The sequence below is a fragment of the Ilyonectria robusta genome (assembly GCF_021365365.1).
Source record: "Ilyonectria robusta strain PMI_751 chromosome Unknown BGZ61scaffold_2, whole genome shotgun sequence".
Taxonomy (NCBI): domain Eukaryota; kingdom Fungi; phylum Ascomycota; class Sordariomycetes; order Hypocreales; family Nectriaceae; genus Ilyonectria; species Ilyonectria robusta.
The window spans coordinates 878,224-899,673 of record NW_025764436.1 but is presented as its reverse complement, the minus strand read 5'-3'; the positions used below and the strand labels follow the sequence as shown (position 1 = coordinate 899,673).

General features: G+C 53.8%; 6 protein-coding genes across 6 annotated transcripts; 4 read left to right on the top strand and 2 right to left on the bottom strand.

The window, feature by feature from the left end:
- Positions 1–3,830: 3,830 nt before the first annotated feature.
- Positions 3,831–5,194, top strand: BGZ61DRAFT_340342 (guanine nucleotide-binding protein alpha-3 subunit; the record flags this gene model as incomplete). The annotated part of the gene is made up of 6 exons (XM_046239299.1): positions 3,831–3,954; positions 4,022–4,367; positions 4,422–4,550; positions 4,611–4,740; positions 4,796–5,034; positions 5,095–5,194. 6 exons carry the CDS (start codon positions 3,831–3,833, stop codon positions 5,192–5,194), a joined length of 1,068 nt encoding a protein of 355 aa, XP_046110442.1.
- Positions 5,195–8,405: 3,211 nt separating this feature from the next.
- BGZ61DRAFT_339900 (family 35 glycosyltransferase) lies at positions 8,406–11,497 on the top strand (the record flags this gene model as incomplete). Its single annotated transcript, XM_046239263.1, has 7 exons — positions 8,406–8,568; positions 8,737–9,057; positions 9,117–9,382; positions 9,444–9,953; positions 10,001–10,917; positions 10,966–11,038; positions 11,090–11,497. The coding sequence occupies 7 exons, from the start codon at positions 8,406–8,408 to the stop codon at positions 11,495–11,497; spliced, it is 2,658 nt and encodes an 885-aa protein (XP_046110441.1).
- A 3,091-nt stretch (positions 11,498–14,588) lies between these two features.
- On the bottom strand, positions 14,589–15,219 carry BGZ61DRAFT_440636 (uncharacterized protein). The gene has a single exon (XM_046244502.1). It carries the CDS (start codon positions 15,154–15,156, stop codon positions 14,857–14,859), a length of 300 nt encoding a protein of 99 aa, XP_046110440.1. The 5' UTR covers positions 15,157–15,219; the 3' UTR covers positions 14,589–14,856.
- A 288-nt stretch (positions 15,220–15,507) lies between these two features.
- BGZ61DRAFT_82815 (mitogen activated protein kinase) lies at positions 15,508–17,715 on the top strand. The gene is made up of 9 exons (XM_046257128.1): positions 15,508–15,917; positions 16,004–16,051; positions 16,154–16,283; positions 16,370–16,413; positions 16,475–16,574; positions 16,646–17,002; positions 17,060–17,138; positions 17,192–17,375; positions 17,429–17,715. The coding sequence occupies exons 1-9, from the start codon at positions 15,862–15,864 to the stop codon at positions 17,541–17,543; spliced, it is 1,113 nt and encodes a 370-aa protein (XP_046110439.1). The 5' UTR covers positions 15,508–15,861; the 3' UTR covers positions 17,544–17,715.
- A 1,792-nt stretch (positions 17,716–19,507) lies between these two features.
- BGZ61DRAFT_472061 (uncharacterized protein) lies at positions 19,508–20,192 on the top strand (the record flags this gene model as incomplete). Its single annotated transcript, XM_046248287.1, has 5 exons — positions 19,508–19,587; positions 19,646–19,693; positions 19,745–19,822; positions 19,886–19,891; positions 19,928–20,192. The coding sequence occupies 5 exons, from the start codon at positions 19,508–19,510 to the stop codon at positions 20,190–20,192; spliced, it is 477 nt and encodes a 158-aa protein (XP_046110438.1).
- Positions 20,193–20,579: 387 nt separating this feature from the next.
- BGZ61DRAFT_440633 (uncharacterized protein) lies at positions 20,580–21,371 on the bottom strand. Its single transcript, XM_046244501.1, has one exon. It carries the CDS (start codon positions 21,026–21,028, stop codon positions 20,750–20,752), a length of 279 nt encoding a protein of 92 aa, XP_046110437.1. The 5' UTR covers positions 21,029–21,371; the 3' UTR covers positions 20,580–20,749.
- Between the last annotated feature and the right edge of the window lie 79 nt (positions 21,372–21,450).

The window sequence follows — 21,450 nt, the reverse complement described above, 5'->3', positions numbered from 1 at the left end:
AACGAGGTGAACCACGGGGGTCATCGGGGAGACACATGGAGACCTCTAGGCGTGTGAGTGCTGACTGCAAGTGGGGTTAGGGTCTCCGAATCGGGAAGCCGGCGAGACAGGACGAGCATGTTGCGAGAGGCAGGGAAGGGAGCTCAAAGGGCTAGAGATGAGAAGCGAGAAGCGACAGGAAGTGGCGGTTACCGAAGAGAGTTCCCCGATATGGAGCACACCCCGGTGAGTCTCGGTGATCGTGATATATCGACGGAAATCTGTAGGCTTCAGTGCAAGATGGATAGCGGGGTGGAGGTGTTCGTCTCGACCGATGTTGTCTTATCGGCACCGTTTAATTTCCCTCACCCATCCACGCATGTAGCCCAGTAAGGCGACTAATAGGAATCAGATCATCAAACTTGTAGCCGCAACGTGCTGTTGCTCCAGATGTTTGACGAGTTGCCGCTGAGTGAGGACCAAGTCTGTACATTTTGTCCTGATGCTACTGCACATGCGCCCTATGTACATTGTCGGTCGCTCACTTTTTGCTTTTTGCGTCGTCAAGTTCTCAGCTGGCGCCCACGTGTCTTCCTGGTCGTGCCATCGGGGACCGGGAGCCGTCACCAATTGCGCACCAACGAGTCTGGCCTCCACTAACTGGGTCCTTGGAGTCGGGGTAAGCTGGCGGGTCGGTGATTCGCTGCCCGTCTTGGGATTGTGATGATCGAAGTGATTATTGATACTTTGCCAAATTGCGGTTGGGCGGACCGCCGCATCTGACTGAGCGCGGCTGGGCTTCGGTGAGAAAAGTGCCAGGTCACACCGCTGCACCAAAGACGGGTTTGGTTAATTAGCAGGTTGGTATTGGCGTACGTAGGTGCGGACAAGGTCCGGGGGTCAGAAACGAAGGGAGGAGGAATGTGCGCACCCCCTTGCTGCATCGAGGCGATCATTTTGGCGAGGGAATCAGGGAGGTAGGAGGCATGTGGAGGCACGGCGAGCAAGCTGAGATCAGTCAACTTTGCTTGGACACAGACTCATGTGCACTTTTCGTAATACCAAAGTATTGGGGTGGGCTAAAACAAAACGCCCGGATAGAGATGAGTGGGAGGTGAAGATGAATTTTCCATGAATCAGTCTCAGCTGACAACCGAGGGATTGGATCGGACCATCCAATCGAGCTGGGCACAATCGGAGGTGGCTTGCTAAGGTTTTGAACGCCATCTGAATTGCTGGTGTCGCCCACGTTGTGAGGTATCGACTCGAGTCGCAATCTGGGTGCCTGCGAAGCACCGTACGCGTTCTGCAGCTCCCGCCCAACAAAGCATAGCATCAGATGCAGTCAGTGGGAGGGCACCCCCACTGCCTGACGAGGGTGCTGGTCCTTGTAGAGTTTACAGCCCGTCGTGTCTCGAAGCTCATGTTCCACACGCCTCCCTGCTCCTCTTTGTTGGTTTCTGTCATTTTCTCCTCTCCTTCTCCAGGTGGGCCTCGTCCGAGTGTGAACGTGCCAAAAAAGAAAGTTGGGGTGCGACCCCGGCTCCACCGGCTTTGGTTTGAGTGCGTTGAGTGTTCACCATGGGCAGCGCCCTGAGCGGCGAGTTGAAGACTTCGGTGGAGTACTACGTAGTACAGCCGCAACACCCTCTCATTGCATGGTGGCGCATTCAATCAACGATGGCCTCCAATGCTGTCGTTGGCCTCTGAGAATGATAACGGGCAGGCTTTCGGTTCTACCCACTGCCTGTACGCTCTGTACCACCACCTCATCCATTGCTAGGCCACTATCAGCATCTTACCCCAAAGCAGCAAGCGACTAAAACGGCAGTGGTGGACAGGGCTGTCAGCGCAGCGCAATTTGCAGCCCCTTTTGCCAAGCCTCGCAGAACATTGTGAGACATCTCGGGGACGGCGGCGGGACCTGGCCTTTTGACAGGTCGAGGTTTGAGCGCGGCTGCACTTAGTGCGCCTGAAAAGAGTATTCCTCAGCTGATGGAGGCTATGGGATGCGAATTAAGAAGAGTCCCTCAAAGTTACTGAGTCGTAGTGATCCGGTTCAGCGGCGCTTTGTGCCAGCCTGTACAGGACTATCCTGGTCCGGGGGATGCATCCATGCTAGGTTCCTGGAGGCGACACCGAAGGAAGAGCCAAGACAACGCCGAGGCCTGGAACTTTGTGATAAAAAAAAACAGAACTCACACCACCTGTTTACTGACTGCCAGTGCCGGTGTTGGAGCCCCGACCCGGCGGGTTTTCTGTATCCCTGGCTTGAACAAGGTAGGATTGGGCTGAGGCTGGCCAACAATCAGCGTGTGGCCCAATGGAGTCTATCTCTCCATCACGTCGCCCGACTGGTAGTGATCTGGCTTGCGGATGCTGGGACTCTGCACGGTGACGGTGTCAGACGCGAATACCGGTTGGCATCCCAGAAGCCTTCTCGAACCAGGCATCGACGGGTCGGAGCGCTGACTACTACTATGTACCATCCGGAGGAATCGCGCCCAGCTCTACTCCGCAGGACGGGAGGGGATCGCGAAAGTCCGGAGTCTGAACGAGATGGAGACTTGCAGCGCAGAGTGTAGTCCCACATCCTAGGACCAGGGCGGGCGGCAGGGTCTGGCCCGGCTGTGCCCCATCAGCATCAGCATCAGCATCATCTTCATCAAACCAAACAAAGACACCATCATCAGGTTTTCATCGACCTCTTATCATCGCGGCGATTGGGTCTCGATTCCGTCTGTGTCGTGTACTCTGCAAGCGAGTGCCCGGACTCAGTTGCTGACTGCAAAACACACAAAGGCTGCACCTGCTGGCCTGTCTAGGGAAGGTCACGCTGGCCCTCACGGTCTCACAGCCTGCCGCCCGACTGCCTCGTTTCCTGCCTCGTTTCCTGCCTCGTTCCTGCCTGGCTCTCGTGCACTTCGACGTAGACCTACCCAACTCTGCACATGCACATCACATAAACACTCATAAGCCCTGTGGCACGCAGCTCTCTCGGCGAGACCTGACTCTTCAATTGCCTCGTTTCCCGGTTCCGGTTCCGTTACCGACGCCAAAGCCATCGCCTCCACGATCCCTCTAAAAACAGAAAAAGCACAGGTTGCCAGTTAGATATCCTGATCCTGCCGCCCCCCTTCAATTCCTGCCGCCCTCGCCCTCGCCCGCCCTCGCCCACACCCCTGCGTCCTCGGGCTCCCCACACGACGCCCCCCATTGGTCCCACCTACCGCCGTGCTGTGTCTCGTCATTGCAGTTCCACTGTAACTTAGCACGCCCTGCAAGCTCCCAGTGCGGCCTAGCCACTGCTCTGCAATACGGACGGGGGCCATACCATCTCTCCTCCGCCCACCGCCGCCAGCCAGGCCTTGTCTAGCACCATCCTCGACCCTTCCACGCCGGCCTCCGCCTCTCCAGCTTGCTCTCTCACCCGCGAACACCTCACCAGCAGCCACCAACCCTGGCCTGGCTACGTTCGCGTTCTCGCCATCCTCCTCCTCTCGCCCTCACGACACACGCCAACTGGACACGATCAATTCTCCAGCCCGTCCCTTCCGTATCCGCTCCTCCCTCCACTACTCCGCCCTCGCCAGCCATCCTCCGCAACCAACCGCCGACCGAACTCGCATCGCCCCAGGATCACGACGCCTCTCGTTCCCGGACACTCGACGACTGCTACTTCCCTGGGGCGCTCCCTGATCCCACGACGCTGCCTGCTAGATGCAACCGATAGCCATGCGCCGCTGATTGCCCTTATCGCGACACCCGAACCGAATTGAGCCCGAAAAGCACCGGGCCAGCGCAGCCGTTTTCCAAGGCCCGACGCTGCGCACTCTCGCAGACTCGCCAAGATGGGTGCCTGTATGAGTTCGAGCAATGAGGAGGTGGACCAGAAGAAGAAGAGTCAGGCCATCGACAAGATCCTCGAGGAGGATTCGAAACGATTACGGAAGGAATGCAAGATCTTGCTTCTAGGTAGGCCTGTACCACGGCCCGCGTGGGCTGCTTCTCTGAGGACTGCCATGGCTGACATAGACCCCAGGTTCCGGCGAAAGTGGCAAGTCGACAATTGTCAAGCAGATGAAGATAATCCACCTCCAGGGGTATTCAGAGGATGAGCTTTTCAACTATCGACCCACCGTCTTCAAGAACCTCGTCGAGTGCGCCAAGGCCGTCATCACGGCCATGCAGCAGTTCAACATCGAACCACAAAATGACGAGAACAAGACTCACGCAGAGTTCCTCATGGAGTATCAGGCCGAATCCGGCCCCCAAGCACAAATTGATGCTCAGGTTGGCGTCGCCGTACAATCATTATGGGAAGACCCAGCTAGGGAACTTCTTATGGAGCACCAGACAGAGTTTTACCTCATGGACTCGGCAGAATAGTGAGTTTGTACGAGTTTGGATGACGCGACAATTTCTAATCGGCGTCTGCACAGCTTCTTCCAGGAGGTCTTACGAATAGTTGCCGCCGACTACCTCCCCAACGAAATGGACGTCCTCCGAGCACGAACGAAAACGACGGGGATTTACGAGACGAGGTTCCAGATGGGCCAGCTGAGCATACAGTAAGGCTCCCCAAAACGCCATTTTTGGAGCCGCCATCGGATTGCTGACACTTGGAATAGCATGTTTGATGTGGGTGGTCAACGAAGCGAACGTAAGAAGTGGATTCATTGCTTCGAGAATGTGACTTCGATCATCTTCTGCGTTGCTCTGAGCGAATATGACCAGGTTTTGCTAGAGGAGAGCAGCCAGGTAGGTCCACTCCTACGAGGAACCGCGATGGGATGGGCTTTGCTAACAAGACTAGAATCGAATGATGGAGAGTTTGTTACTCTTCGACTCTGTGGTGAACTCGCGTTGGTTTATGCGAACCAGCATCATTCTATTCCTGAACAAGGTAGATATTTTTAAGCTGAAGCTGTCGCGGTCACCTCTCGGCAACTACTTTCCCGATTATTCTGGAGGCAACGATGTCAACAAGGCGGCCAAGTATTTGCTATGGCGCTTCAACCAGGTCAACAGGGCCCATCTAAATCTGTACCCTCAGTATGTACTCCGAAGTTGAAGCCTGTGGAGATGGGGATAAGGAGCTAACGCATGCCGCAGCTTGACACAAGCAACAGATACATCCAACATCCGGCTCGTCTTCGCGGCGGTCAAAGAGACCATCCTGAATAACGCGCTTAAGGACTCTGGGATTCTTTGATGGGAAAATGCTGTTTTGTTTTTGACCAATGATGTGAATATTCGGGACTGTACGGGCTGGCGTCGCGAGCATTATCCGGAGTTTTTGGGGATGGGAAGGAGGACGACTTATTTTTACACATCCCTTTGTTTGTTTCGATGCGGCGTTTCCTGCTTCTACGCTCTTTTCTCGCCCTCACACGCTCACGTACGGACGGACTCTCCGCTACAGTCTGGATTGAATGGCGAATCAACTACTGTTCGAAACTACAACACACAGCTCGACGACGACACCCGGACGAGAGTCACATCCAGTATGACGACGCTTTATGTTTATATATTTTCCCTGTTCTTATTTCGTTTTGTGGCCCTTGATTGGCCAATAGACGTGGGAACCCAAGACTTACATCTTTGGATTTTGCCTACTCGGACACGGAGTGGGTTCTAGGGAGGCAGCTTTGATTGAAAGGATACGGATGGCAGCGATGAACCCTACAGAAAGGCAGTGCCAACAGGGAACGTGGATGATGGAATTTAAATACGTGGGGAAAAGAGTGAAACAAAGCAAAAAAAAATCATTGCTTTCCATTCCTGTGGGCACTGCTGATTTCTAGGCTGGGGTAGAAAGCGCATGGTTTGAGGTATTGTTATTGTTGTTGTCTGACGATGACGGGACGTCACCGGGAGACGGGACTGTGTGGCATGCGAGTTGGTGGTTTTCAAAGTAGCTCAGCCCGAACTCGGGGATTGATGATGGAAAGGGAGATTTTCAGCGAGGCGGATTCATCAGTACTATGTGACCTTCTATCAAACTAGTTTGATGGGCTCTTTCATCTGTGTGAAAATGGTCTTCGTGGTGACTTGGAGTATGGTGAGGGGGCTGGCCGGATGAAAGCCAGACCAGGCTGGGGTAGTTTGAGGCCGGATTGAAGCTTATAGCAGGCGGTAAGTAATTGATCACCCGCCTCGTCGAGGAGGGGCTTTGAATCTGCAGCCACTTTGCAAAAGCGCCTCAACATCGGTCAAACAATGGGAAGGTTTTGCGCGTGTCGCGGCCTTCGGTAGCTCCCTGCTCAGCTCGTGGGGGGTTTCACGTGTTAACTGGGCTACAGGGGATCATGTATCTCTCCATCTGTAAAGCCTAACCCTATACCTTGTTGGCAGCTGTTCCCAAGTACAACCCTACCATCGGCATACCTCAAAACTGCGGCCATTCGCATGCGTCCCAGCCAAGGTCGTAAGGGGCGTCAGCTTGTTGTGGACGTGGCTTGGAGCTTGGGCCTCCGAGGACGGATGTCTCAACTGCGAGGCGCCATGGAGCTTGATTGTTGGAGAACTGGATGCATTTGGCAATTGCAGGAGTTGGTTGGTAGACACCGACAGGGGGTCCGTTTCCACCGACAGGGGGTGAAGATGAAAAGAAACAAAGGCTCGCCACTCGCAGCGAGCGGTAACACCAACAAGGTCCAGCACCACCATCAGACCACCGCGGCGATGCGCTCGCCGAAGACCGATCGCAAGTTGAGCGCGGCGGATATCAAATGCCGCCTGCGTCATGACGACCAGGGGCAAGCGCCGACTCGGCAAGATCCATGAGATTCAACCCACGGGCGTTTTGTTTTACAAGTGGGCTTGGCTTCTTAGCGAACGGGTGAGGGGGGCAAATGCCTCATGAAGCCATGGGGGGGTTTTCGGCTGCTAAGTATCCACGACGAAAGCCGGGTGGTTCGGAGGCGAGTCTCTCGACATCTAGATCTCGGTTCTGGGGGTACACGGTCGCTGTGGCGGACGTCGCGGCCCCGCAATCCGTGGCGAAGAGGGGGGGTCGACTAGGATGAAGCTAGGTAGCTGGTCTGGACTGTGGAGGGGCGATTGGGAGACGATGGAGCAAGAACAAGAGCGTACGACATGATGGAGGAATGAGGGGACATTGAGAGGCTTGTTGGGTGGGATGCGTGATGGATTGCGAGCTGCGATGCATGCATGTGAGGGTGAGGGGATCCTGCTCCAAGGCGCCCCAATTCGTAGCTGTATGTAGCCGTCGATGCGCGATGCTAGATGCGTGATGCTGGCAGCTGGACGCTCGGTGCTTGTTCGCGCGTGTGTGCCGACAATGTCGTCATGTTACAGACGGGATGGTTGTTCTGAAGGGGGAGGTGGCAGCGGGGAGCTCACCGGTAAGCTGGCAGTTGGCTGAGAGACCCGAATGCTCAGACATGCATATGGATCAGTCAATGAGGAGCTGGATGGGGGGACCAGGAGGGAGGAGGTTGTGTAGAATAGGAATAGCTGCGTAGCAGTAGGCATGATGGGGAGAGGAGAAGAGGAGGCAGTGGTCCAGAGCGCCTGCACATCCCATGATGGAGGGGGATGGAGCATGCCTCCCCTCGAGGCAAGAGAGAGAGGGGGTACCATACCTTCTTGCCTTCCTCCCTAAATCAATACCCGACGTCTTCTTCTTCTTCTTCTTCATCTTCTTCTTCTCATCACCCCCGACATGAATTAAATATACAGCTATTGCTACCTCTGGACTACTATCCCTTTGCCATCATCCTCGTCTCTTCTCTGTTCTGCTCCGTTGCGCTCGCCCTCCTCTGCTCGCTGCTCCCGTACTCTGGATCCGCTAAGCTAGCTTCCCCCGCGGCGCTTCATCTGTCTCACCCACTGCCTAGTTACCGACATAGCTACCAGCTGGTTGCGGTATCCATCAATCGAGCCGCCCTTCAAAACCTACGACTCACCTGCCGACTTCTCTTCGACTTTCTCTTCTATTTATTTCAATTTCCAATCCAATCTCCAATCCTTCACCTCCTCCTCCTCTGCGAACCGTCCATCCCTCCCGCTTGCTCCGTGTGCTGTCCCGCCTCATCGTCTCGCACAAGCAGGGCGTATATCCATCCAGTCCAAGCTACTGCGAGCTTACCTTGTTCGCACCCTGCAACTCCTCGACACTTCGACCCCGCTCCCCCACCTGAGGTGCGTCTCGTCTTGCCTGGTCTCGCTGTCCCGGCGAGTCGCGTTATCTGACGTACTCAATCACTCCTGTAGCGAAGTACGGTGGGTGACCTGATCTGATTTTCGCCTTCACCGAGCAAGGAGCTAGTCGTGGTACTTAACACCTGCTGCGCAAGCTTTCCTGAGCTTCCTCCCCTCCCTCCTCCTCCCCTCCTTCATGCTCTGATTGTTCTTTTCCTAGATATTTTGCTAGCCAGTCCCAAAATCAGGCTGAAAATATGGCTTCCGCGCAGGAGCCCATGCCAATTCGCCAGAGGCGTCCCTCTACAAGCGCCCCGATTGTCGACATCCAGGGTGCTGTCGGCCCCGCGGGCATCTCTCGCCCCAAACACACCAGAACCGCCACCGGCTTCGGCCCGAGCGAGATCACCAGCGTTGAAGGTACGGTGAAGCCCCTCACATAGCACAGTCCCCATCAGATTCCCAGCAATTGGTGTTCGTCAATTGCTGGCAACCGCCCGCGGTAGCAATCTCACCCAGCTGCAACCGTTACCCCACCATCCTCGTGTAAGTGGCGAATTAGGCCGCGATGCTAACCACCTTGAATAGCTTCCATCCCCGAACCCCAGCGCGAGGCATGGAAGAAAAACCAAACTGGTGGCTTCAGGAGCCAGGACGACTTTGAGAAGGAGGTTGTCCGTCATGTTGAAACCACGCTCGCTCGAAGCGTCTTCAATTGCGACGAGAACGCCGCCTATTCGGCCACTAGCTTGGCCTTCCGTGATCGTCTGATCTTGGACTGGAACAAAACCCAGCAGCGTCAGACTTACCGCGACTCCAAGCGCGTCTACTACCTCAGTCTTGAGTTTTTGATGGGCCGCGCCTTGGACAATGCCATGCTCAATGTTGGACAAAAGGACACGGCCAAGGGTGAGCACGCACTCACCACAGCTATGCCCTTTTGAACAAACCCTAACCGTATTAATTAGCTGGTCTCGCTGATCTCGGATTCCGCATCGAAGACATCATTGGACAAGAACACGATGCCGCCCTGGGCAATGGCGGCCTCGGTCGTCTCGCAGCCTGCTTCCTCGACAGCCTGGCTTCTCTCGACTACCCCGCCTGGGGCTACGGTCTTCGATATCGATACGGAATCTTCAAGCAGGAGATCATCGACGGATACCAGGTCGAAGTCCCCGACTACTGGCTTGACTTCAACCCTTGGGAGTTTCCTAGACACGATGTGACGGTCGATGTAAGCACCAACCCATGCATATGATGGCCATGATGGAACAAGAGCTAACTCGTCGCTCCAGATTCAATTCTTTGGAAATGTTTCCAAGTCCATCAACGACGAGGGCAAGACCATTACGAAGTGGGAGGGAGGCGAAATCGTCCAGGCTGTGGCTTTCGATGTGCCTATTCCTGGCTACGACACGCCTACGACCAACAACCTCCGACTCTGGTCCAGTAAGGCCTCTGGCGGAGAGTTCGACTTCCAAAAGTTCAACAGCGGAGACTACGAGAGCTCGGTCGCTGACCAGCAGCGAGCTGAGACTATCAGCGCTGTCTTGTACCCCAACGACAACCTGGAGCGCGGCAAGGAGCTCCGTCTGAAGCAGCAGTACTTCTGGGTAGCTGCCTCTCTTTACGACATTGTCCGTCGTTTCAAGAAGTCCCACCGTCCTTGGGTCGAGTTCCCCGACCAGGTAGCTATCCAGCTAAACGACACGCATCCCACCCTTGCTATTGTGGAGTTGCAGCGCATCCTCTTGGACATTGAGGGCTTGGAGTGGGATTTGGCTTGGGACATTGTCACAAGAACTGTAAGTCTTGAAATCTTAACCACAAAACATACTCTGACATTTCCTAGTTTGGCTACACCAACCACACCGTCCTTCCGGAGGCTCTGGAGAAGTGGCCCGTTGGTCTGATGCAACACCTCCTCCCCAGACATCTGCAAATTATCTATGAAATCAATCTCTACTTCCTCCAGGCGGTGGAGAAGGCGTTCCCCAAGGACCGAGACATGCTCCGGCGAGTTTCCATCATTGAGGAATCCCAGCCCAAGATGGTAAGGATGGCTTTCTTGGCCATTGTCGGATCTCACAAGGTCAACGGTGTCGCTGAGTTGCACTCGGACCTCATCAAGACAACCATCTTCAAAGACTTTGTGGAGATTTACGGCCCTGACAAGTTCGCCAACGTGACCAACGGCATCACTCCCCGTCGTTGGCTTCACCAGGCCAACCCCCGACTGTCGGAGCTCATTGCATCCAAGGTTGGCGGCCATGAATTCCTCAAGGATCTTACTCTGTTGAACCGCATCGAGCAATATGCAGAAGATAAGGACTTCCGCAAAGAGTGGTATGAGATCAAGTACGCCAACAAGGTCCGCCTTGCGAAGCTTATCAAGGCCGCAAACGGTGTTACGGTAAACCCAGCTGCCCTTTTTGATGTTCAGGTCAAACGTATCCACGAGTACAAGCGTCAGCAACTCAACATCTTTGGCGTCATTCACCGTTACCTGACCCTCAAGGCCATGAAGCCCGAGGAGAGGAAGAAGCAGCTCCCTCGCGTCTCCATTTTCGGTGGCAAGGCTGCTCCAGGGTACTGGATGGCAAAGCAGATCATTCACCTGATCAACAGCGTCGGAGCAGTTGTGAACAATGACGAGGACATTGGTGACCTTCTCAAGGTCATCTTCATTGCCGATTACAACGTGAGCAAGGCCGAAATTATCTGCCCGGCTTCTGATCTCAGCGAACACATCTCCACTGCGGGTACCGAGTAAGTTGGCTTCTCAAGTGTTACCGGGTGATTGCTTACACAGCTTAGGGCATCGGGCACAAGCAACATGAAGTTTGTCCTCAACGGAGGCCTCATCATTGGTACTTGTGATGGTGCCAACGTAAGTCGACCTGGATGAACCCTGCCGATGAACTAGACTAATGTGACATAGATTGAAATCACTCGGGAAATCGGCGAGAACAACATCTTCCTTTTCGGTAACCTCGCCGAGGACGTCGAGGACCTACGTCACGCCCACAACTATGGAGATCACGCCATTGACCCTGACCTGGAGAAGGTGTTTGTGGAGATCGAGAAGGGGACATTTGGCACGCCCGATGACTTCAGCTCCATGATGGCTGCTGTTCGCCAGCACGGCGACTACTACCTGGTTTCGGATGACTTCCACAGCTACATCGAGACGCACCACCTCGTGGACGAGGCGTACCAAAACCAGGAGGAGTGGATCAAGAAGTCTATCATCTCGGTGGCTCGCATGGGCTTCTTCAGCAGTGATCGTTGCATCAATGAGTACGCGGATATGATTTGGAACGTCGAGCCGCTCGTCGTTCATGACTAGAAGGTGAAAGCGAAGCGGGTATAGACTCGTAGAGGCGAAGTTTAAACTGGGAATGAGGCGGGCGAGGGCAGATTGACATGGATTCGGAGGAGTAGCTTCCAGTAAGACGGTCTGCACTGAAATGGTTGGGTTTACCTTGTAATGAACGAACATGACATATTTGCAACTGAAATTGTTTCCTGGTACCGTTGATCTGGATTGCCGTGCCATGAGTAAGGGAGCTTAATGTTAGATGGCCCCGCTACGTAATCTCCAACACTGGGACAGCCCGGCGATCTTTTCACGCCGCTGTGAAATTATTAGACACCGACAGGTGAATTAGCAAACTCATTTGATAACTGAGGGCCTTGATATTGAAGCGCGCTGAAGTCGTGTTTTGTGGTATCCCTGTCGCGTGTCGAACAGCTGCATCGAACTAGAAATAACTGTCACCTACCGCCACACACAGCCTCGTGTTGAGTGGAAGAGACAAAGTAAAAGAAATAAAAGAAACACCTTGACCGGCTCGTTTTCCTATAAATCGGGAATGTATGGGAACCCTATCTGTTGGTCATGATGATTGAAAATGTGCTGGGACGTCTGGGAATAAGGATGGTAGATGTCAGACCCCGCGGTGCAAGAGGGAGAAGACGGTTGTTTCTGCTCTAGGGGAAACTCGTATTTATTTGGATCAACCTATTCAAGGTTCTTGCACTTTAGGTCCCAGTCTTGCAGGGTACTAGCAAGCGTAAGGGTCCCCCCGCTGCAGGTTCGAGAGGGTCGATCCGCTGCGCAAGGGGTGAACTACAACCCCCTCCTTTCCTGCGTCCCGGTACCACGGGATGAGGGGTGTCCCTCTGAAGACTAATGCAGTGGCTGATCTTGGATGTGCCGTATGTGCGGCTTGTACCAACCCCGGAGTATCTGCTTGGGAAGAGGGAGGCTTCAGAAGCAGGTGGAGATGATGTGACAGGGAACACTTGGACCGGGGACGACAGGGCCAACAGGATAGCATGGAAACCCTATGAAAATAGCCGTGTCAAGTATGAAATGCAAGACACCTATGTTAAGGGTGAAGTACCTGATTTGACAAGCTGGGTCATCCTGGGGGTGTTAGTTAAGAGATCCCGGAACAAGCCACGCGGGAGGCGTTCATCCCGGGGGTTTGGCGGTGTCGATCGTAGGGTCTCGAACGACGGGACGGAATATTTCTGGCCATTGGAAGCCTTTTGTTTGGTAAGTTTTGGTCATGATGGTAGTCGATCTGGAACGATGACAATGGAAGACGAGATGGACTGGGTTGATCGACAGGGCACCCGAAGCTAAGATATTGTGTGGCGAAAAAGGAAGGAAGGGTTTACGAGAGCTACATGATCTTATTTGTTTCGAAAGATTGGTTCATTCTTGTTTCCGGGAAATTATCTGGTTCTGGCGTGTGTGAAGGGAAGCTTGCTTGCCATTGCAGGTTGAGCATGTAAGTTGAGGCGTTCTTCACAAGTGATCTACAACTCAGGGGCATTGCCTGCCCTTGTCCGAGGTATCAATTGGGAGTTACTCGGTACCCTTGGGTCGAATCTAAGATAAGACGGGTTGCCGATGCGCTGGCGTCAGGACCGACAGATGACAGATGACAGTGACGTCTGCGTGGGCGGATAGGACTCGGCACAAGTGGAATCATGGCGGCTGGGGTGGGAATGCAGGATGACGTCGGCGGGGTTGGGCGGCGGAAGAAAAGTGCAACGATGGCAGCAGCAGGGGAATTTAGGGCAAAAAACTCATGCATGCATGGGATGGAAAAGGAGCCAGGATGGAAAAAGAAACGACTGCAGCTAGCTGAACAAGAGGTAATTACTACGGAATAGTACGCAATACTACCTACGCAATAATACGCAGTAAGTGTCCCGGTACGGAGTAGTGTTTGTGTGGTTTGTGCGCTGTGGGACTGGGGAGAGAAAGAAAGAACAGAACATGGCCGATTTGTCACTGTGACCCCGATGCTTGGGACAAGTCTTACAAGGTACTGGCACCGAGGGGACCTTAACAGAGCAGAGGTACACGGCCACGGCATTTCGCAAGGGACTGTACCCGGCAAGTCTTAGAGACCAGACAGGGACAGCAGAGCAGGGCAGGGCGGGCCGTTGGGGGCCGTGCACGCCCTGAGCGGCTTGTCTCGTCTGGCGCTCAGGGGAGGGGGTTGTGTCTATGACGTCATGGAGGGGCCATTGTTTTGGGGGTCGGCGCGCAGCTGTGAGGATGAGGCACAGATCGGAGGACGATGGGAGCAGCATTTCCAGGTTTTCGAGACCGCGATGGGACATGTCGGCATGCGGGAGCAATCAGGGGGTGTGGGTGATGGTGCTTTTCAGGGTGCTTTCAGGGTGCTGGCAAAAACGCCATCGCCCAGCGCCGGTATCTGCCAACAACTGATGGGCTTCTAGTGCCGCGGTGATGGAGGGACGGGAGAAGACGACTCGAGAAGACGGAAATCGGCATGCCATTGACACTGGGAATGGCCACCTACGTAGCTCATGCTAGAGAACTCGGATAGCTTCCCAAGCTCCAATTGGATCTCGAAACACTGCATTTCGACTTCACACCGACTTCACACGCACGACAACAGGGAGGGGCGCTGCAATGCATCCAACACGGGATGAGACGACAACCTACATGCATAAGTTGGAGAAGCTGCCCGAGTCTTGATTCTGTCCCAGAGCCATTCCCCTCTTTTCCCTCTTCTTCTTCACCTCCGTCTTTCGTCGAATCCCCCTCCTCTTCAAGCTCGTCCCGTCGCCTAAGCAAACACACATCCACAACCAGCCTTCACAACCGACACCCACCCCTCCCCACACGAGCCTACGTATATCGCAAATCTCGATCCTTCACGACAGGGGGAAACCAGAGACCCATCCAGGGAACGGACGAGAAGACATATCAAGGGAGAAAAAGAGGAACCGCTGCGGCCACTGCCACTGCATTGACGGAGAATCGGAATACTCGCCCCTCACCCCGCGGCTGCTTAGATTTCCCATCCCGTACGGTTCCCGATCTCTTCTTGTTTTTAGTCTGCCCTGCCTCTCCATTCCTCTCCTGAACATCGTGTTTTCACTGTTTTCCTCTTTTCGCCACTGCGACGCTCAATCGTTACATCCGCCACGCAGCAGGGTAAGTGAAGCGTCTCATCCGGCTCTCAATGTTGCCGCCACCACTGTCACCAATTGCACCACCCTCTTCCCTCTCGGGACAGCGCACGCAGACAGACAAGTGCCACAGACGACCACAAGACGACCAGAGTGAGCACGAGGAGACGTGCAGAGCAGCACTAGGGCGAGCCACCAGACATGCCCGTCGGCTTCCCAACGTCTTAATTGGGGAAACGGCAACTAGCTTGCGTGACCGTGAGGTGGCTCGTTGAGCAGCTGTCGACGCACGCAACGCGCTGACCAAACCACCCACCGATTATAGTGCCCAGCTAAAATCGACAAGGGTGCGGCCTCGCATGCAACTGGAAACGAATGCTCAGCTCGTCCGGGTCTTGCGCTGTCTCGGGGTGTTTCTTTCTCCCTTCCTCGGCGTCTTTCACTTTGAATTGCGTTCAGGCTCCATTTCCCTTGAACCAACGGAGAATAGCAGATAGAGAGAACACTGCTAACCAAGACCAGTCGGCAATTCCAAAGTAACATACCTACGCAATATATCGGCCCCGCCACCTCTATACGACCACCCACTACGCCAGACGCCAGCGCCAGCGCCGACGCCCGCCGCCTGCACCGACGCTTCCTGCTGTCCTGCAGAACGCCTCCTCCGTGACAGCACGCCTCCTCTCTTAGTAGCCGACTCGACACGAGGACAGGACAAGAAGAAGCAAAAATACAAACGAGACAAACAGGGGAAACAATAGGAAAAAGAAGCCACCACACGACGTCACAGGAGGAAACTAAGTCGACCCCTACAACACCGAAGCGAAAAGGAAAAAAAGAAACGCGAAGCCGACCTTCCTAAACTCGACCGCGATCATCCCCTGCGCACGCTCGGTGTCTGAGAGTGACAGCGCAGTCCAGTGGGAACTCGACCCGATTCCAGCGGCCTCTCCCCCCCGCTCTAAACCGCCCGCCAACCGCTAATCGTCCAGCGTGTCCCCCGTCCATCCACCATCCCTCATCCCTCCAAACGCTATCCACCCCCCCAAATCGTCCATCAGTTTTCACCCACCGATTCTTCCTCCTCCTCTTCCTGCAACTCCCTCGTCCAACTCCGAACATCTCATCCCATCCTACGCCGTCGATCGATCAACCGCCAACGCCTTGTTGCGAGTTTCCGCCCGCCCTTCCCCTCGCCATCTCCCGTTACATCCCCGCTCCCCTCTACGCTTCAACCCCGCCTTCACCATGGCCGAGTTCGTCCGCGCCCAGATCTTTGGCACCACATTCGAGATCACCTCGAGGTACAGCCCGCTCCCTGGCGCCCTCTACGGCCGCCCGTCTCCGCGCGCTCGCGCATCCGCTTCTCGGTCGCTGACTCCATCTCCAGGTACTCGGATCTCCAGCCCGTTGGCATGGGAGCTTTCGGTCTCGTTTGGTACGTTCCCCCCACCACCATCACCACCACTGCCGTCGTCACAAGCACAATCCCCTCTCCTCGCGGCCGCCTGCATCCGCTAACCGTGCGCCCATCCAACAGTTCCGCCCGAGATCAACTCACCAACCAAAATGTCGCCGTCAAGAAGATCATGAAGCCCTTCAGCACCCCTGTGCTCGCCAAGCGTACATATCGTGAGCTCAAGCTGCTCAAGCACCTTAAGCATGAGAACGTGAGCACCGCCCACCACCCTTCGGCGCCTCAAGCCGAAGCCTATTCCCATCTCGACATCGACGACTAACTTGAGCCTCTTCCCAGGTCATCTCCCTCAGCGACATCTTCATCTCCCCTCTCGAGGACATGTATGTCCCCGACCTCGCTTGACTTCCAAGCCTCCTCGTGCCCATACTGATCGCATCGCAGCTACTTCGTGACGGAGCTTCTTGGCACTGATCTCCACCGATTACTGACCTCGCGACCTCTTGAGAAGCAGTTCATCCAGTACTTCCTCTATCAGATCATGGTATGCCCGACATTCCGCCACCATTCCCTTACCCGTCGCTGGTCATCAAATCCCGCTAACTCATCTCGCAGCGGGGTCTCAAGTACGTGCACTCGGCCGGCGTCGTCCACCGCGACCTCAAGCCCAGCAACATCCTCGTCAACGAGAACTGCGATCTCAAGATTTGCGACTTCGGTCTCGCTCGAATCCAGGACCCTCAAATGACTGGCTACGTCTCAACCCGATACTACCGAGCCCCGGAGATCATGCTCACCTGGCAAAAATACGACGTGGAAGTCGATATCTGGAGCGCTGGTTGCATCTTCGCCGAGATGCTCGAGGGCAAGCCTCTCTTCCCCGGAAAGGACCATGTGAACCAGTTTTCCATCATCACCGAGCTGCTGGGCACACCTCCGGATGATGTCATCGACACCATTGCGAGCGAGAATGTGAGTCGCCCTGGTATTACAAGCGGGCTGGTGGATTGGTGATTAACTTTGGCCCAGACGCTGCGATTCGTCAAGTCGCTGCCCAAGCGAGAGCGACAACCCCTCAAGAACAAGTTCAGGAATGCCGATGAGTCGGGTGAGTTACCAACCCGAGTGTCCAAGGAGCCACCTGCTAACCAATCATTCCAGCCATTGATCTCCTCGAGGCCATGCTTGTTTTCGATCCCAAGAAGCGAATAACCGCTACCGAGGCCTTGGCTCACGGCTACCTTGCCCCCTACCACGATCCCACGGATGAGCCCGTCGCCGATGAGAAGTTCGATTGGAGCTTCAACGATGCCGATCTCCCTGTCGATACCTGGAAAATCATGATGTGAGTCCTCTCGAAGCCTTGCCTGGATATTGGTGAACTAACCCACCTCCCAGGTACTCTGAGATCCTTGATTACCACAACGTCGAGTCTGGTTTGCCTAGCATGGAGCAACAGCAGCAGCAACTTCTGCAGCAGCAACAGCAGCAGCAGCAGTTCAATGGACAATAGACAAGGGTGGCTACCATTTACCAGGATAGGGTGAACTAGGGCGCAAGAGAAGGAGGCGCAAATGATACCACGAAATCACTCACATACACGCTCACCCATACCCATGCGTGCCAACGAGAGATGCGGAGCACACGCACAACCTCAAAGGCATGGATTTAACAAACGAACCACATCCAAACACGCACAAACACACACAAACGCACGTCTGGCGTTGGGGAGACAGAGGGGTGGACTTGGGGAGGTTTCTCTTTTTTAGCTATATGTTTCCAGTAAGGTTTTTTCACGATACAACGGAGCACAAAAATACACGACGCCGTAGGAGTTATGAAATTCCACCGATTGTATGTTGTGTACTTTTGGTACTTGCTCCTTTTTGCCTGCATTCGTCGATGTTGTATGTCCGACATCTAGTATTGAAGTGCTGAAGGATTCGTCGCCGGATGTTGCCAAGATTCACCCAGACCGCATCTCCAGGGTAGGCACCGAGCTACATATTCCCAAGCTACTGTTTGAAAATACTGTATGGTTTTGATCTATCCGATAATATTGAGTAAAGCTAAAGAGAAAACCCTAAATAAGGACTCTAAGTCCTAATGAATCGATTGAGTGATTAGGATCTTAAGGAGCTTACCCCTAAAGTACAAGAATGGAATGTGAAATGTTATGCAAAAACTGTTGAAGAGCAACGTCAGACAGACGGAAGAGACACCTAAGTCAATGAACTTTCAAAATGAGTAGAAAAAGACAAAAGAGGACGATCTATAGTTAGCAACCGAGTTCACTAGTTGTGCTGGAGATATCACAGCCAGATTATGCAGGGGCCATAGCCTGATATGGGGAACCACGGCACAGACACACATCATCAGCAATGCAACAAGCTGGGAAACATGTTTCTTGACTTCACGGTTGAGTGCAGACTCAGCCAGTTCTGCAACCCCACTCAAATCTGTTCTCGTTTATCTTGTCCACCTTGAGCACTGACGTGATTCAATATTGTTTGCCAGCATCACTAAACCGGGTATGATTCATTCTTGTTTGCGAGAATTCTCAAAAGGAGCTATGATTCACTGTCAATTGTGCTCACGAATTCCTCCGGCTCCGGATGATTCTAGATAAAAAGCCAACTCCTCTCTCGTTCTCTCCCTCACCTTTCTCCCTTTCCCTTCCCTCATCACTTTATCAACCACTCGTTTCTTTCAACGAGAGTCCAAGATGGTTGAGCTCCGGACCTTAAAGGTCACCAAACCTCTGAACGACTCCGAATTATAGCTTATCAAAGATACAACTCAGAACCCAGAATGCCTCGACCCTCTCTGAGTCGGTCAGCTTAGTTATATCCCCGACATTGATCTCAACTTCAGCCCGGCACCAACGCTGGCAATCTTATCTGGGTCCAACTGGTCCAACACACTCCTCGTGGATTAACCGTTGCCTCCAACACACCATATGCGGACGGAAGATGCCTGGTACCCTCGAGTCACATCGAGCTTGGCCTAAAGTATACCGAGACCAAACAAGTTGTCTCTGATCTGGTCTTGGGGAATGTCACCCTCCAAGTTTCCTCAAACCACACAAACTCGCCTCTACGTACTTGGCTCGAAAGCTTCTTTGTCTCACTCGGAAGCGCGCGACGTTGATCAAGGAATTCTTGAACGGTAAGTGAGCGCAGTAATGACGCGGAAGAAAAGCGTTTCTGACAAAAGACCCCAGGCATGGCACATTGCGGTACCATCGATATCTCCCAGCGCGGCTTGCCTTCTTTCCAAGACCTTTAGGGTGCTCCTTCCTTGACTCAATGACAGCCTCGCCCGGCCAATTAAGGCGAACAGACTCCCAGGCGAGGAAGCAGCGCCTTTGGGGTGCTCCTTCCTTCGCAAAGAGAACCCCAATCACATGGGCTGGACTTTTAAGTGGCAGTTTCCAGACCTTATCCTTATCCATACTTCCCAAAATCAACACTCAAGATGAAGACCCTTGCCCCCCTCGAAACTGGCGCCTTCGGGCTTTATGCCCATGATGTCTTCGATTTGGGCCAGCTTCAATCGTAAGTTATTTAAGCCTGGTCATTCTTTTCTGGGAGCATGAACTAACGTAGCCATCAGCAACCTCGTCGTCGTCGTCGTCGACCACGACCACGACCACAACCACCAGTGAGTCTTTTGCATGGTTTTCTACGATCCTGTGTTCTAATCGGTCTATAGGGAAGAGACCTCTGGTCGAGGGAGAAGAAGAAGAGAATGTGGGCGTGTCTGCCCCTTCTCTCGCCGCCGTGCCTACTGGTAAATGCCCTGTCCACACAAATCATGGGACATGGTATTAATTTACTTCTAGCATTGTCCTAGTTGTTTGTAAGTTTTCACGTTGGGTTGCTTTGATATCACCAGCATCAGTCCAGCTGCACCTCGCTCCTCCCCCCTTCGCTCACACACTTCCTGCTCCTCATCGATGTTCACTTTTATACCTCCCCCGCGATGCCGTCTCGCAAACAGAAGCAGGCGCAGCGCGACGCGAAGAAGGCCGCTCGGTTCTCTCGCGTTGGTCGACTCTCCGCCAGAGAGGATCGGTGCATGCACTGCTTTCGTTCGGCGATCAAGGCCAACCTCGACCACCTCAAGCCTGCGACAAGCCGCCTTCCCCCCGTCGATCTGACCCCGATCGAGTGCGTTTTCCCCGACGCCAAGCTGGACTTTGAACTATTGTACATTTATGTCATACTGACTGTATTGTTTTAATTAGCACGAACGAACCTGGACTATGCGGCTTGCAGCAATAATTGCCCAATACAAGCAGAATGTTAGACGGGTGCAGAATAAAAGAAATAAGCGTTAATAATTCTAGTTAGAAGCAAGCTGGTATTTTTGAAGGAAGGGATTACTATTCAGTTATTATATGGGGGACACCAACGCTGTGGTAGCTGAACAATACGGTTGTTGCACGCTGGTCTTTGTCTTGAGCTTCAATTTGACCCTTGTGCCCTCAACCCTGCTGTTAGTTAGACAGGGAACAAATTGTCTTTAGAATTTCGATTTGGTATTTCTTTGTAACTGCATACCTAATTGACACCATAATCCTCATCCTCATCAGATGTAGTAAAATGCAAGGCATGCTTCCATCTGATTCGAATGTGCCCCTTCTTCTGGTGAGAATCCTTATATTCCCAAGCTACCAAAGCGTTGGTCTTCCTCAACCATAAGGATGGGCCCCATTCATCCTCGCAAGGTGGACCCAAACTTGGGAGTGCTGTTGGAGCTGTCGTGCTGGGGGAATTCTTGATAGATGACGTCGACAAACTTCTGTATGCCCTCCTTTCCTCCTAGATAATCTAACGTCTCCCTGACACTCTTGCGGCACTGATTGGCGGCATCTTCAGAAATATCGGGATTTGTCAAGAACTCGAGCATTTCTGCGAGCACAAGTGCGATTTCTGCGGCGCCAACGCATGTTGCAGGAATATCCTCAGGGTCGGCATGGCGGGCACCGGACATCCGCTTGAGGGCTTCGGGTATGGCTCGAGGTTGGGGAAACTCCCCCTCGGAGTCGTGGGGGCTGGAAATGGGAGTAAACCCATCCTGAGTCGTTTCGGGAGTACCTGGATGAGGTAGGAGGCCTTGAGGGTCGGTTTTAGGTGTGTCTGGCTGTCGAGGCTTGCAGTCCACGTTTGTGGGGCGGGTTTTGAAGTAGAGTCCTTCGTATGGTTTGGCGAATCCGGTGTGAATGTTGTAACCTTTACTTTCCGCGTAACTCTGGTAATTTTGGTGCGTGTCCCGGTTTTCGGCAGCCCAAGTGGTGAACCTTCTAAAGATGTAATTTCTGCGGAGGCTGGCCTCGTTTCCGTAAAGCTCGAGGGCTCGGAGGTAACCGCGGCGGGGCAAGGTTGGGGGAGATAGACAAAGAGGATCCCAAAAGT